The sequence below is a fragment of the Heterocephalus glaber genome, unplaced genomic scaffold (assembly GCF_053883595.1).
Source record: "Heterocephalus glaber isolate CG9 unplaced genomic scaffold, H.glaber_assembly_v1.0 deba00001446, whole genome shotgun sequence".
In the NCBI taxonomy this organism is placed as follows: Eukaryota; Metazoa; Chordata; class Mammalia; order Rodentia; family Bathyergidae; genus Heterocephalus; species Heterocephalus glaber.
The window spans coordinates 10,130,114-10,146,526 of record NW_028258298.1 but is presented as its reverse complement, the minus strand read 5'-3'; the positions used below and the strand labels follow the sequence as shown (position 1 = coordinate 10,146,526).

Sequence of the window (16,413 nt, the reverse complement as noted above, 5' to 3'; positions counted from 1 at the left end):
GAAAGGACTCAAAGCACCGAAACTTCACACAGACGCTACGGCAAATAGCCAGGCTCCTGGTGGCCCGTCTGGAGTTGTCGAGGGCGGACACTGAGCCCGCTGGGGTGGCCAGACATTAAATCCACCTCCCCAAAAACCTAGCTACCACGCCACCAACCAAAGACTGAGAGTCCACTCCTTCGTTACCAGATCTAACCTCTCCACCATTCTTAACACTCCAGGAAGCGAAACAGAAACTGTCGCGAATACGAGCCTAGGCCAGGCGGGTCCGGATACCCCAAATGCCACACCCTAAATCCCGGGCTTCCTCGCGCCGTTAGGGGAGGGCCTAAGGAAAACGTGCACCACTCATAATGCAGATGTGAAGGACAGTCAGCCCCAGGACCAATAAGAGAGATGGTGGGTGGGGCCAAAGCTTGGGGTTTAAACCTCTGCGAACAGCCCGTTAACGGCTGGAGAGCGCCAGGGCTGGATGTTCGCGTGCGCGAGTGGGTCAAGCTAACCCAAACTCGCAGGGCTCGGCAGCAAGGGCTGCGGGACTCCGGGCGGTCAGCGGACTGCGGCGAGACGATGAGGTGGGCGGTGGCCGGGGAGGCGGTTGCGGGAGGGAAGGGGTCGCACAGAAATGCGGCTTCCCTGTCTCTTGTCCAGGTTCCCTCAGACTCGTGGTGGTCAGATACAGTAGAGGTTTCCTGAAGCGTGTGAGCCGCACTGTGCCTGGTGGCCGCGGCCGCTCGAGGTCACGGTGCCGCCTGCCGGTGCGAGACACCCCCCCCCCCCCGCGGCTGAGAGCGCCCCGGTGGCCCCTCGAGGCCTGGCGCAGGCTGAGGACAGGTCCCCAGGGGAGGAGCCCGCCACCCGGGGTCTCCTTCGGCCAGCTGGTGCGACCGTTTGCGGTTGCTCCAAGGGGGAGCAAAGCTTTCTCACCTTCGGGCTCCACTGAATGTAACTGCGAGAGAGGCGTTTGCCAACTGGAGAGCAGGTAAGATAGAAGGACTTTAGGTGGTCCTACCCCAAAGTGAACACGTCTTTATTATAAAGTTATACAACGTAATTAATGCAAATAAAAACATTACGGGTTTTTTAAGGCACTGGGGATCGAACCTAGAACCTTTGCACTGAGCTAAATACCTCGTCCTTTTTATTTCTTTACACTATCTTATAATTTTGATATCAGGTCACACAAAATTGCCGAGGCTGGGCTCGAATTTGCGATCTTCCTGCCTCAACCTCTGAGTGCAGAGATTACGGGCATGTGCTATCACATGTCTTTTAGATGGGTAAGATTTTTCGATACCCAGTGCTGCTGACAGTGTGATGAAAAAAAGCACCTTTATATTGTGTTAGGGAATTAATTTTTCTAGGGGCAGTTTGTATTTTGCGTTACAATTTAAATTGTACCATAATTTCTAAACCATAATCCCCTTCTAGGAATTTATTCTAAGGAGATATATTGGACAATAATGCTGTTTTTGCCATATTTTTAAAGAAATGAATCTAAACGACAATACTAAGTACACCTGAGGAGAAAAAAATACTTGCAAGTCCACCAGCCAAAAATAACCATCAAATAAAACACTGTTCACATTTGGATTTACTCAGGGTATATTCATTGTGACTGTTGTTTAAATGAATATCCTCTTAAAATGTATTTGCACTAATTGGATATTTTAATATAATGAGGTTATTAGTTTAAAAAAGCAGATTATGCCTTTTTCAGCTAGTCATACATTGAGAACATATTTCTATGTCAAATGTAGATGTGGATTAACCATTTCTTAATGACTATTGTATTTCTTACTATGGCTGTATTGTACCATACATTATTTAACCAGTCCCCTAATGATGGATGTTTAGGTTGTTTCCAATTTCTTCTTGATCATAAAATGTTAGTGGTCATTTGTACATATGTCTGGATTCTTGTCAGATGTTTTAACTCCTTATAATAAATTATTGAAAATGGATTATGGCTTTAAAATTATGGCTCCATTTAAATTCCAATCAAATCCCCTCTGGAAAAATTCATTATCCTTAACTTACGTAGTATATTAAAGATGGCCCCCCATCCACCCACCACTGGGGACAGAACCCAAGGTCTTTGCATTGAGCTATACCCCACCCCTTTATATTTTGGACAAAATAATAGCTAAATTCCTCGGGTTAGATTTGAACTTCAAGTGCTCCCTTCCCAGCTTCCCAGAATGTTGGGATTATAGGTGTGCACCTTTTAATAGCTTTGTAAGAGTAATCTGAATTAGCATTTTAAACGTATTACAAGTGCTTCTCCAGTTAGTAGTTTGACCTTGATTAGTGCTGTTTGCTTTTAATACTGTGATTCTTTGAGCTGCCTGTTTACTTGTCCTATGCTAGAGAAATGTATTATAACTCTGTAGTACCCTCCTTGTCATGCTTAGAGTCCATCTATGTGCCTAACTCCTATCTGCATTTAAAAGTCTCTCCCTTTCCATCTTGTAAAGTCTTTAAATTATAACTAGCTAAACCTGGGACACTGAATCACTTAAGATTTTTGAAGGAAAGATATTGTTAGGTAGTGTTAGGTTATCCATTTTCATTTACAAAACATAAGTTGCTCTAGCTTCTATGTGCAAGTTTCTAAGAGAAAGATTGTCCTGTTTTTATATTAGAAAAAAGAACTGACAGTGACCTATGGGCCTCATTTTTAAAGTCTGCATTTTACTGTTTCCAAACATCTCTACATGTGTTCAAGGAAAAAATGAGAATCTGACATAAACACAAAGGAAAGAATTCTTTGATTATGGAATGCACACCATTAAAAAAATCTTTAGTGTCAAAATTCTTAGGTCAGAGTCCCTACAAAAAGACTATTTATAAACTCACTTGACAATCTATTGAAATTTCTTCCATTTTAAAAATGGAGAAAGTAAAGTCTAAACCATACTTCCCTTTCTTCTAACACTTCTTTAGTCCCTACTATAGGTCAGACTTTGGAATTTGTACAAACACTGAACTCTGATAAGTAACTTTGCAAAGATATACTTGAGGGATTTGCTCATCTGTGATGCTTGTCCTTTTTCTCTGGTAACTATCAAAAATGAGGTCACCAAATCCTTACTGTTAGATTTGATAGTGTAAACTAGTCAATCTTAATGATCCTCTAACTCCTTTGCTTCTACAGAATCATCACACATGTAGAGCTTTTAGTGAGTACCTTTTGTCCTATATGTCATTGCCTTACAAAATGAGGAACAATTTCTTAAGCTCTTTTTTTCTTTTCTAGGTTTTTAATGTGAATATTAATGCCAATCAAGGTACACTGAAATAAGGTAAGAAATTGAAAAAAACTAACTCTGGTTTGTCCTTACATATTAAGTAAAAATATTCTGCCATACTCAGTGATTACACTAAAACAGCAGTTTGATGATAGAGCCCATATTTGTAACTCTATAGAGTCTTGAACATAGGAGCAAACATTGTTGATTGGTAAATAAAACTTTGGATCTCAGAACAGTGTATAATCATAAATGTGGGCCACATGTTGCAGTAAGAACAACTACTCCTGAAACAGAAGTCTCAGTTAATTTGCTTTAATGTTTATTATCTTGTTACAAAGGCCAATGTATTATTTAAGAACTTGGAACTCTTTTGAATACAGGCCTTTATACATAATAATTTTGCTTTGAGAACAACCAAAGGCCCACCTCATTTTCCTTTCAGTCTGTAGTACACCAGCTATTCATGTGCTTATGTCTGAAACCTAGAAGTTATCCTGAAAGCCTTCCTACTTTGGTACTCCATATTGAACCAGTCCTGCTGCTTCTGCTTCCTTAACCTCATTCATCTACTTCTGTCTATTCCCCTTATTACAAATCTGCTCCAGGCCATCATTATCTATTGCCTTGATTATCCCAACAGCCTCCTTTTGGTCCCATTGCCCTTAGTCTTGCCCATTTCCAATCCACAGTATACCCAGAGCACTATTTTTGCTACACAAGCCTAACTTTTAAATTTTCTTTACTGGCCTCTCCAGGTAAAATCCAAGCTTTTAAAAGAAAATACAAGGTCTACAAATGTGACCCTTGCTTTTTTTTTTTTCTCTAAACTACACTTTTGTCACTCAATCCATACTAACGTATTTATAGCTGAATATCGTATATGCTACATCTCTAACCCTTTATAGAAACTGCATCTTCTGCCTTTGATGCATTGATGTTCTGCTTTATTCTCACTTTAACTCGTTCCCAGTTCTGCAAGATTTGGCTTGACTATTTCCTTTTTGTAATAACTTTTTGTAATAACCACAGGTCCAGAGGTTGGCAAACACTTGGGCCTATGAGCTAAGAGTAATTTTTACATTTCTAAATGGTTAAAAAGAATATGCAGCAGATCATTTGTTTACAGAGCCTAAAATATTAGTTTGCCTACCTCTCTCTGCGCTCAATTTATATGGGGGGGGGTGCCTCATTCTATTACTCTCTATGTAGCATCACACCTGGAACCCCCCCAATTTAAACAATCCTTAACTGACTGAATTTAATATATATTTATAAATTCTGTCTTAGAGAATAGACACTTAGGCAAAGCTCTTTATGGTAATTATTCAGATGAGAATAGCACAAAAAATGAGACGCTTGTGGGATCAGGCTTTAATGAATTTAAACACAAGGCACATGTTCCCAGATGTACATAAATTCCAATTGCTTTTTGCTTTTTTCATCTCTTAATCCTTTGGATGGGAATGAGAAAATGTTTGGTCTCGCTCATTTTTTTGTTTGTTTGTTGGGTTTTGGGGCGGGGGGGGCGTGGGTTATGAGAGAGGGTCTCACTATACAGTTCAGACTGGCCTCATATAGCCCAGGCTGTAGCCGAACTCACATCAGTCCTCCTGCCTCAGCCTCCTGAGTGCTGAGATTGTAGGCATGCACCACCACACGCAGCTTGGGTCTCTTATTTAAGGAAGAACTTCCTTAATTGGGCCTTTTTAAAAAAAAGCTGATTGGGCCGGGGATTTAGCTCAGTGGTTTCACCGCCTGCTGCGCAAGTGGCAAGGACCCGAGTTCGATCCCCAGTACCAAAAAATAAAAAAAAAATAAAAAAAAGAGCTGATCATCAGAATTTCTAGAACTTCTTGCAGTAAAATTTTTTTTGTATTTCTTTTCTATCTACCTACACCAGTAAGTTGTCTCCTAGATCCCAGTAAGTTTGCTATGATTAAATGATGCTTTTAATTTCTGCATCTACACAGACCTTCTTTTTTGGTTTCTCCAAAATAGTATTCTCTTCTTCCAGTGTGTCATGACAATCCCGTTTAGCTTTTGTTTCTTCTTTATGGAATAAATGTGGGTGCTCAAAGCGTCCTCTACGAATAAAATGCTGGATCCGGGATTCCAATCCTTGGCATTTAGGCCGATCCATGAGGGGCCTATATTTGCGCATTTTCACTCCTTCTACAAAGGCACTGGTCTGCTTTATGACAGAGGGCTTAATGTTTCTCCATTCTATTGTTCCATCCATGTTTGGTCCTGTTTTACAGGGTAATACAACAGAGTCCAGTCCTTGCAGCATATTATACAACATGTGACTTTTGACAGTATGATTAGCCCATAGTTGCTGTAGGTGAGTAACATTGAACTCCTGAACCTCCTGATCATAGATCCACTTGATATTTTCAAACTTACAGTCATACAAGATTAGAGGAAATTCTACAGCCATACTAGAAAGAGAAAAAACAGAGGAGAATACATAACTACCTAATAGTTCTTAAAATCCTGAGATTTAGCTGGGTTAGAAGAGGAAGAGGAAGACCCACTGATGTCAATATTAAGTTATCTGATAGCTAAGCTTAACATTGAACAACTTTATATTTTTTTAAATGCAACAAACATGGGTCAGTTTGACCTAAGTTAGGTAAATATCAGTGGTAACAAATCTGGAAGTGAGTTGATATGTCTCTGTCACACTGCTATAAAATTAAAAACAGCTGACAGTAATTATCCAAATTTATTGGTGTTGTTTTCTTAGCTTGGGAATGAATTAACCACTTACCATTCCAATTATTTAAACACAGGATGACCAAAAATTGCATATTTTTCATTAGTTTTTATAAAATAACAGGAAATATAAAAAATGAGAATTTTATCACATTCAATAATTTTGTATATGGTATACTGTAGAACATTCTATACACAATGCAGTTTTAATATCTGGACAGTAGTATCTAGTGTGAATTTTTTGCATTCTCTTTCTTTGAACAACACACTTTATACTGTTGTTTTGGCCTTTCCTTTTTTTCTGTGGGTAGTATAATTTCTATAAAACATCTACCTATTAAATGTCTATCCCCTATTTTTCCATTATTTATGTATTAGATCTAATCTAAATTATAAATGACTTTCTAAACCCCCGTTTTGAACAAATAACAAACAAGTTCCATATTGTTTGATCCAGAAGGTGCATAAATGTTTTATGAGTATTTTTTCCTCACTTTTTGATTACAGAATAGCTTGTTAGATGTTGGTCAACTCTGTCAACACCACCCATAGAATTATAATCACTGACCACTGCTGAAATTTTTTTAGTTTTGTTTCCTATTTCAACTTCTACCATTTCTGTATTATGGATAGTTGACAATAAGGAGACTTTTTTTTTTGTCTTTCCATTTCATAACAGACTTTTCCTCATTGATATGCTAACATTTCTCCCTTTTTCAGTTTTTTTCTCTTGTAGCTCTTCAGGCACTTCCTTCTTAATTCAGTCTGTGTCCCAGATGTGTCTGTTTTGTATTGTAAAAGAATATCACTGAGTCTGGAGAAGTACAAAAATTATATCTAATGTACTCATGATAACTGTTTATAGAGTATAGCACAAAACTATAGGTTATTTTTCACAAATAAATAAGATTTAGTAAAATAACCAGAACTTACTAGATTTCACTAGAAACATCAAGGCTAATACAACATTCTAAATTTTTAAAATATGCAAAAAGTAGTTGATGTAAAACAAACAGACGTACAAGTGTATCTCACGCAAACAAGATCAAATGGTTCAAATGGTTGAAATGACACTTGCCCAAGGGATGCTTCGGATAGTCAGTACGTAAACAAATGCACTGCCCCAGTAACACTGGGGGTAAACTGTTCAGTAGTTAATGGTATATATCTATCTGACCTCAGCCTGTTCTCAAAAGAAAAAAATCTATTTTCTGCCTTTCCTTCCATTTTATAAGTGGGAAATTGGTCAAAAGTACAGTAATATATGGCTATTCCGTAATACAAAATAAGAAAGATTTAATATAGTTTGAATATTCATGTTTTAATTCACCAGAAGCTAGTTAACAACAGCTGTTAACATAAATTCAAAAATTTTTAAAAAAAGATGTGAGAATGACCTTTTAATTAAAGAGCCTGTCCAATACATTTCCTTACTAACATGGTAAAACAGTGAGAAAATTAGAAGATACCACTCCTTCCCACATACTCCTAACACTGCAAGTTAGATTAAAAGCTTCATGAAGTCAGAATCAGTGACTTTATAACTAAGTCATCTGATCAACCATGGGGGAGGGGGAAATATTTTGGTTTAGTTTGGTTAGTTTAACTTACCTATATTGAGGCTTCTGGGGATTTTTCTCTATATTCAGCAACTCATCAATAACTTCTGGCTTCTCCATTCCTTGGCCAATCAGAAAGAGGATAGCCATCATACATCGGACTTGATGATAAAGGAATGCCTGCCCAGTCACTTCAAATTGACATAACTGGAAAGGTTCTTGCCATCTCTCCTCACCCAGGCTCTGTCCCACTAGCTGTACTTGAGCAGACAGAATAGTCCTCTGAAAATTAATCACTCCATTCGCTACATCCATTTTACACAAGTTCCTGAAATCATGAGTGCCAACATACTTCTGAGCTGCATAATTCATCCTTACAATATCTAAATCAGCACAAGGGAAAAAATAGCGGTAAGTGCGCTCAAGACAGCTGAACCTAGCACTGAAACTAGATTCTACAGGGGCCCAGGCCAGTACACGGATGTCTGGAGGGAGTACCCGATTGAGAATGTGGGTATAACGGATCTCTTTGGCATCATCACTGACTTCATCTTTTAAATTAAGATCTTTTGAATCTTTGCCCCTTGGAAATTGAGACCGCAGGTCAAGAGAAATCACCTGTGGAATTAGGGAAAGATAATGAGTTTTAGACATTCAGTACAAATAATCTCAGTACTCAGTTTGTACACTTGGGTATCCTGGTACTGCTTGCTTTGAGAAATAGTATAGTGGTCCTTACCTGTCCAAAGGCACTAACTCCTTTGTCTGTTCGCCCACACCGGTGATAGTTGGATGTCTGTCTGCTTTCTATCAGTCGAGTCTTGGTCAGAGCCTCAAACAGTTTCTCTTCAATGGTATTGTCTGTGTTTTCCTGACTAGCAAAGCCCTGGTATCCCCAGCCCAGATAGGCTATTCTTAGAGCTACATGTCTTTGGCTGTGGGCACTGAAATCAAATGCACGCTGAGCTTTTCCAGATCCTGAAGAATTTTCTTTAACGTTTGGGTCTTTGATATTGTTGGATTGTTCTTTTTTAAGTCTTTGTACTTCCTGCTCCAGTTCTTGTACTCTTTTTAGAAGTTTCTCAATCTGGTTTCTGTCAGTGTCTGTTTCAGCCATGGTATGATAGCCCCAGGAATCAATGAATCATACAGTTCTTGAAAAGATAGCAAAATATAACAATTTCAGGCTAGTTGCTTTGGTAATATCAATGTCACGTTCAAATAGCATATGAGATTTGATGCTGAAGAGTGTAGACTTATGCTTGCGCAGTGATACAAACAATAGTTTATTATGGGTTGATCATCCACAAATAATACCCTTGTACATCTTATCTGACCAGTTCATAGGGGAAAAGAAAAAATATTTACCTATTGAGTTTCTTTTTATTATTTCTTTTAAAACTTTTGGGGAAATACCTGTAGATTTCATTTTACTAGTCTTCATTCAACAGATGATTGAGAACTCAAGTTGTAGCAGACATCCCTGCCCAGTACTAGCAGGCTATGAGTGGCACCTGCTTCTTGCTCTCCATAATTCAGCTATGTTATTTTATATCAGGAGTCAGACTAAAGCTCTATGTGATTCAAATGGGCATGTCAGATGGTTGACTAGACAAATATAGCCCCTCCCCCAATGGCTGCAACAGAAATCTAGGCCCTGGTCTGTGAAGTGGCAGGGCTCTGCTGAGTCATGCAGCTGAAGTCAGCGTGACCCCAATTAAAATCCTTTCCCCTGAATTACAGTTTCTCACTGACCTGATGGGTTGCTTGCTAACTGCACCCAGTCGCAGTGCCGGTTTGTTCTATCCAAGCAAGATAAACAATGCTTACTCCCTAACAGCCCTGCCTGGTGCCATCATACGTCGGGTGTTTCACTACATAGTTTCAAAGCATAGCCAGATCCCTATTCCTTCCCACAATTGTATTCAATAAATATTGGATGTGCTTGGGGGCCTCTGTCTTTGCTGCCATTAGCAGCACTGATCATGTCCCAAGACTCAGCTTCACTCTAAGTCTAGTTTCCTGTCTTTATTCTTCCTGTCAATTTTTTTTTTTTGGTACCAGGGATCAAACTTGGGACCTTGCACTTTCGAGGCAAGTACTGGAACCACTGAGCTAAATCCCCGGCTCCTGTCTTTATTCTTTTGCCTTGTCCTGTAGTGGCTCACAGGAGGCCAGGACCCACAGCAGAGGTTCTGGCAATGTTCCCTATATCATATTACTGATATTTTCCTTATATTTCCTTTTGATTTCTCATTTGTTCAAATTTTCTAATCATGAGTTCTATGGGCTACTTATAAAACTACTGAGTTTCTACTGCTTTTCAGTATCAAACACTGTATGTATGACTGTCATCAAATATTCTATTTTAAAGGTGGTACAATAGAGGCTAGACTAACTGAAGAAATAAAACCAATGTTTATATTTCACATTGGAAGTAGAACCTGAAGACAAAGATTTTCTTATATTAAGAAGTTTTGATGGCAGAAAAAAGGTAATTAAGCATTATTTATCTTTTTAAGCCAAATTTAATGTATGTCCTGACAAGATTTTGTATGTTAATAGTTACAAAAGTTAGTCTGATGATGCAATTTAGATATCCATGTTATCCATTCCTAGTATACAGTATTTCAATAATCTGGGGGCAACTGTACCACATCCTTGAGATTAGAACAGTCCTAGGCAATCTGTTACTGATGATTACTTACAGAAGATATCTCCACACCTATTGTAAGGCTATGTTATCTAAGTCCAGGTAGTTCATTAAGTTTTGGGCCTTTTGATTTTTGTGTGTCTCGACTCTTATAATATTGGCATGGGAAAGGCTTTCTAAGTAAGGGACTTCAGAATCTCAGAAACTGTAGAAAACCAAAAAATGTGAATACCTAAAAATAAAAACTCCTACCAGCAAAAAATAAAGTCAGAAGATAAACAGAGAATAATAATGATGGCAAATGGCTAATTATATAAACGTATATGTATATTTCATGAATATATAATCAGTTTTTAACAAAAACATCAGTAAGAGAAAAAGCCCAACAACCTGAGAGGTATATGGGCTAGATCAACCATTTCACAAAAGAGGAAAAAGCTTACAAATAAAAAGATGTCAGCTTTACTCGAGTTAAATAAGTAGAAAGTATATAAGAACTTTTTCACTACTGACTGCAAAGATGAGAACATTTGATAGTACAGCACTTTGGAGAGAGGAGAGAACTAAGCTCTATTTATATATTATTGGTACAACTTTATAGGTAAGCATTTTAGCAACAGCTATCAAACTGAACATGCACACACCTTCTGACCCATCTATTCCATGTCCAGAAATTTAATCTACATAGTATGCTTGCATAAATACATAAAAACTTGTAAGATCTTCGTTCGTTTTTAACAAGTGACTATTAACCTAAATTATGTCAGTAAGGAACTGGCTGAATAAATTATGGTATATCCACTCACTGGAATTTGATGCAACTTTAAACAATATGATGTAAGTCTACATGTGCTGGTATAGCTGGGTCACCATGATTAACTCAAAGGTTCAGAAGAGTTTTATACTTAAACTCTTTGTACATGTGAATATGGAAAATTACAGGGAAATCACATGAAACTGCCTTTGAGATTGAAACTTGGTCAGGGAGGAGAAATCTTTGCGTAAAATAGTAGGGACACTTAAGAGAGTGAGCAACAGATTCTGAACTTAAACCCAGAAATTAACACTGGCTGTTTGGGTAGTTGATTTGAGTTTAACAGTTACTTCTGGGGTAGGCTACTAGAATGAGCAGATTTATCTTGGCACGTGAAGATGTGTTAAAATTATTGAAGCACAGGGAGTATATGCATGCCTAAATATATATGTGTAAGTATGCTGGCACAGTGATGCTTTTTTGATGGTGGTTTAGGTTAAAGTCACACTTATGGTTAAAAGCAAGGACTCAGTCTGAAATCAGACTGCCCGAGTTTAGAATCCAGCTCTTCTACTTACCATCTGTAACTCTGGACAAGATAATAACTTCTCTGTGCCTCGTGTTACTCATCTGTAGAAAGGAACTAATCTCACAGTTGTGATGATTACATGACTTAATAAATGTTAAGCACATAGAATAATGTCAGGTACATAAAGTACCCTCTAAACACTTTACATAATATATACATAATACTAAGTAGCCTATCCCATACCCTGTAGTCTTAGGCTTTTATTATACCAGAACTCATCTGTCTTATCATAGGAGCTACTAAATACAAAAAGACAATAAAAAGTGGGAGTGGAAATAAAGCAGGTAATGGATTGTACAGAGCTGAGTTAATGACCCTCTTAAACTGTCCCAATACTACCCTATACTCATCTGTTATACTTATTGAGTAATAATTACTTTAGTCATTCTTATACCACTTGACTCTTTAATTGAAACAAAGAATGAGCAGTTTGTGAGCTAGAAATTTATCAGAAAACTGACCAATGTTATCTCTTGCAGACAGTCTTATAGTGTTGGGGAAGCAATGGAGCAACTCACAGGACCTGATAGACAAAAATGGACCAATATGGATCCAGAAGAAAGAATGTTAGCAGCTGCCACAGCTTTTGCTCGTATCTGTGCAGGGCAGGGTGAGGGAGACCTAAGCAGAGAAACCCAATCTATCCAGTATGATCCCTACAGTAAAGCTTCAGTAGCCCCAGGGAAGCAACCTGCTCTTCCTGTGCAACTGCAGTACCCACATGTAGAAAGTCCTGTCACTTCGAAAACAGTCTCAGAGGCCTCTCAAAGACTCCGAAAGCCAGTGATGAAGAGAAAGGTGCTTCGTAGAAAGCCAGACGGGAAAGTATTAGTGACAGATGAGTCAATTATCAGTGAATCAGAATGTGACACAGAAAGTGATACAGATCTCTGGGACTTAAAACAAAGGATGATGAATCTGCAGTTCCAGGAAGATAGGGAGTCCCCAGTGGATATTTCACAAAAATTTAATCAGCCACATGAATACCAAGGAATTTCACAAGATCAGTTCATTGGCTATCTACAAAGAGAGGGAATGGGCCCTCCCGCTTATGAACAAGACCTGATTGTTGCCAGCAGACCCAAGTCCTTTATTCTCCCAAGGCTGGACCAGTTAAGCCGAAATCGAGGCAAGATAGACCGGGTAGCTCGATATTTTGAATACAAAAAGGACTGGGACTCCATGCGGCTGCCTGGTGAAGATCATAGGAAGGAGGTACGGTGGGGTATCCGAGAAAGGTTTCTTTCCCGAGCAGAACCCCAGTCCAAGCCTCAACACGTATATGTTCCAAACAATTACATAGTGCCAACTGAGAAAAAAAGATATGCCATTCGTTGGGGTGTTCGCTGTGACCTTGCAAACGGTGACATGCCCAGGAAGCTTCCCTTCCCTCTTTCTCCTTCTTAAGATTTTTTTAACCTGTCTCTCCTCCTACAGAATTGTTTAAGATATCCTGTTTCTTTATCTGGTTCCTTTTAAACAGAAACACTCACCATTAGTGTTCCCCTGCTGTGTATCATATAGCTGTCAGACACTACTTAACTTCCAAATTACGACTCTCAAATACAGAAATTACAAGCAAAATCATGCCAGAGAGATAAAAACCTATATGGTCTTTGTATTTTGTCAAATTAGTAAACACCATTTGTGTTTGAAAGCCTTTTTACCTTGGGTCAATGTAAGCTACTGTGTTTTAGTGTGTTTTAAAATTGGCGAGCATTAAGCTTATCTATTAAAGAATTTTGGAAACTCATGAGTTTGAATCTTATTTTTAGCAAATGCATCCCAAAGTAAGATGATCTCAAACCTAGACCATGATTCTGCCTCTGGTCATACTCTCCATTGCATTCTCATTATCTAATGAGCCAAAGGGAAGGTACAAAAACCTTTTCCATAAAGTCCTAAAAGAAAGATAATGGCATAGATTTCCATTACCGAAGTAGTAAAATGCTTTTTAATATGTGTCTCAAAATAACTTGTAACACAGGATTCTAATCCAAGTTTTGTTTCAGAGATAGTTTAGTAATATACTCCAGTTGTCAACTGTACTTTCTAGAGTTTGCTACAGATTTTCTTTGGAATTATGCCTATCACACTTGAAGGTTATTCCTGCCCTACAACATAATTTCAGAATACTAACATCTGGAATCATACAAACATAAATACCAAAATTAATCCAGACTGTTGCAGAGCAAAATACTAATTCTGATCAGCTTACTCTGCAACTTATATTCTTGATAGTTCTAATTTGAGGAATATCTAAAATTGAAATCATCAGTTTTAACTGAAGCCTGCAATGGGGACTGCAAAAATTACTTTTTAAAAAAAGTGTGGATGGGCTAGGGGTTTAGTGGCTCCTGTGCCTGCCTCAAAAAGTGTGGAACATGAATGACCATTACTATCTGCTAAAATACATACTGTATATTTGAGTCTACATAATACACCCAGTTTGTTAGGCATTTATCAGAAAGAAGTAATCAGTGACTCAGATAACATGCAGGATATATTTGCTTCAGATACGTAAAAGTTGCAACCTGACCCAACAGTGGATGTCTCCTTAAAAGTAAAATGCCATGGAAACTAATGTGGAAAGATGCAAAGTAAGCAATGTAAACAGACTGTAAACCTTATACTTAGGCAAACAGCACAGGGAAAAATTAAAACTTGACCCTGGGTAATTTTTTTACAACTCAGTTTTTCAAAATTAAAAGTCACATATTTTTTTTTACAGTAAGTGAATTTATCTTCTTTAGGTCTTAAAGTTCAAATTACAAAAATCGGAAAGTTGCCAAAGTTATCCTAGTTTAACCCCCTTTTTAGCTGAAGAATTAGGCCAGAGAGCAAAGTTGGGAGTCAAATTTTCGGTAAAAAGAACTTAAGGCCAAGACCCAGAGCAGTGCTTTCTCCAGCACACCATGCTTTTCTAAGAGGGGCGGTAGTTTCCAGACGGACACAAGGGACAGAGGAGGCGACAAATTGCCACAAAGGGGGAAATTGTGTGCAGTATTTAACTATAAAACAGCATCACCAAGGCTGGGGATTTAGCTCAGTGGTTTTGCCGCCTGCCTTGCAAGCACAAGGTCCCGAGTTCGAGCCCCGGTACCAAAAAGATCACCACCAGATGCTTAACACCTTTTGAAGTTTAAAAAATAGTAGTCAATCTCAAAAATAAGGAACGAGTGGAATGGCATCAATAGCATTCCTCATGATAAAGGATTAAGAGAGACATTAACCATTATGTATAGGTACACATTCCCTATGATGAATGTGGTCATTATGTATATCTAAAATGTACCAATAAAATTAACAAAAAAGAGACACTATGATCACTATATTGAAAAAGTAATTACGGCGTGTAAAGCAATCCCCCAAACCTGAAAATTGCTACACCTCCTCCCCCTCCCGCAGACTACTGGGCTCCCGATTTCAACTTTTTAGTTTTTTGAGCACACAATTCTTGTGCAGCAGAGATTTTACTCCAGTCCATGGACCCCCCCTAAGCTGCTGAGTTGAATTAAGACCCTACTGATGCGACTTTCTTCCAGAAGTACCGACCACAAAAGAAAAACGGTCTTATGCAGGTCTCACTTCCATACACCAGCACTTTCCTGAAACGAAGACCAAAGTAAGGAAAGGGAGGGTCCGGGGAAATAATCCTTCAGCAACAAATCTACCTGCACATTGTTAGCGAGAACCACATTTACCTTCGGAACGCTGGCTTCGCCGCCTTCCGCTAAGCAGGAAGTTGTTGCTGGCGCTCGCGCTCGAGAGGCCTCACGGGAGGTGCCGCACGCGGTTGTGGGAAATGTAGTTCCGAGGAAGGGGTGCAGGCTTGAAACCGAATCTGCCGCTCCGAGGGTCTGCAGGACAGGCACCGGTTTCTGGGCAGGACCTGGAGCCTGTGATAGTACAAAGACAGAAAGAAAATGTCTAGTGCTGTGCTAAAATAATAAATAGAAAAGAGCTAACTTTCAAATGTCTGTTAAGCTTACAGCAAAATTAGAAGACTGAAGGTTCTGGCCCGATTTTGTACCTAAATAGTAAAAAGTAACCATTGAGACAAAAACGTTTACTATTAGAATTCAAAAGTAAAGGCTAAAAAAGAAATGTTATGCCCTTAAAACAAAATACTGAAGAGCCCTGACTGACGAAACAGGATGGGGAATGTTGCTTCAGCACCACGGAGAGAGAATTACAACAGTTAGTGGGGTTTTGTGATTTGCTTCCCAATTCCAGAGATGCTGACTCAATTCTCAAAATTCTAGTTAGGAAAGAGGAAAAAATCTGAGTCTTTCTGACCAAATTTAGCAGTCATCGGTACCAGGGAGCTATCTTGGATTGTGCAAATACATGCAGGGAGTAGATACTCTAAAAGAAAAGGTTTCCTCAGGGTTGCTTTAGCAAAGGACATCTCAGAATAAAAATTAAAACGAGCTATTGTGGGGAAATAGCACAGGTACCTAGGGCAAAAACAGTAGTTAACATTTGATCTCTGCCCTCTTTTCACAACTTGTGCATTCAGCGCTTTCTTCAGATCAAACCCAATTCGTCCCTCGACTTTCCTATACGACTCGCTAGTTTTTCTTACATCTTTAAACGTGCAGGCGGAAATGTAGGGGTAAAACACGGGCAGAGTGCCTGAAGCAGGCAGTGGGTTACAGCCTCGCCTCGGGTAGGAGATGTAGGACTCTCGGATCAGTAGAAATGCAGCTGCCAGCTAAGAGTCCCCAGCTGTGGGTTGACGATAGAGGTCAGCAGCTGGCCGGCCTTAACTACGACAGTGCCTCCTTCCCGTTTTCCAACACTTGGCGCGGATCCCAATCCTTGCGGATCAGTACAGCTCTTGGAATCCTCCAACTCGCATCTCTGGCGACCCCTCTCCGGTCTCC

General features: G+C 39.1%; 2 protein-coding genes across 4 annotated transcripts; one reads left to right on the top strand and one right to left on the bottom strand.

Annotated features, from left to right (window-relative positions):
* Positions 1–421: 421 nt before the first annotated feature.
* Hyls1 (HYLS1 centriolar and ciliogenesis associated) lies at positions 422–13,277 on the top strand. 3 transcript variants are annotated; one of them, XM_004862583.3, is made up of 4 exons: positions 422–575; positions 3,260–3,305; positions 9,903–10,022; positions 12,004–13,277. In XM_004862583.3, exons 3-4 carry the CDS (start codon positions 10,009–10,011, stop codon positions 12,929–12,931), a joined length of 942 nt encoding a protein of 313 aa, XP_004862640.1. In that variant the 5' UTR covers positions 422–575; positions 3,260–3,305; positions 9,903–10,008; the 3' UTR covers positions 12,932–13,277. The 3 variants fall into 3 exon arrangements, with proteins under 3 accessions (XP_004862640.1, XP_087070441.1, XP_087070440.1); XM_087214315.1 differs by having other exon boundaries at positions 455–982; XM_087214314.1 differs by lacking the exon at positions 422–575 and adding an exon at positions 5,513–5,595.
* On the bottom strand, positions 3,552–15,406 carry Pus3 (pseudouridine synthase 3). Its single transcript, XM_004862579.4, has 4 exons — positions 15,229–15,406; positions 8,268–8,682; positions 7,581–8,146; positions 3,552–5,692 (listed from the first exon to the last, which is right to left on the bottom strand). The coding sequence occupies exons 2-4, from the start codon at positions 8,643–8,645 to the stop codon at positions 5,191–5,193; spliced, it is 1,446 nt and encodes a 481-aa protein (XP_004862636.1). The 5' UTR covers positions 8,646–8,682; positions 15,229–15,406; the 3' UTR covers positions 3,552–5,190.
* Positions 15,407–16,413: the final 1,007 nt, after the last annotated feature.

Excerpts from the sequence above, each read along its gene's own strand:
- Pus3 (XM_004862579.4), bottom strand. The coding sequence starts at position 8,645 with ATGGCTGAAACAGACACTGACAGAAACCAGATTGAGAAACTTCTAAAA. Across the intron at positions 8,147-8,267 it reads GAGTTAGTGCCTTTGGACAG|GTGATTTCTCTTGACCTGCG; the intron begins GTAAGGACCACT and ends CTAATTCCACAG. Across the intron at positions 5,693-7,580 it reads CCCCAGAAGCCTCAATATAG|TATGGCTGTAGAATTTCCTC; the intron begins GTAAGTTAAACT and ends TTCTCTTTCTAG.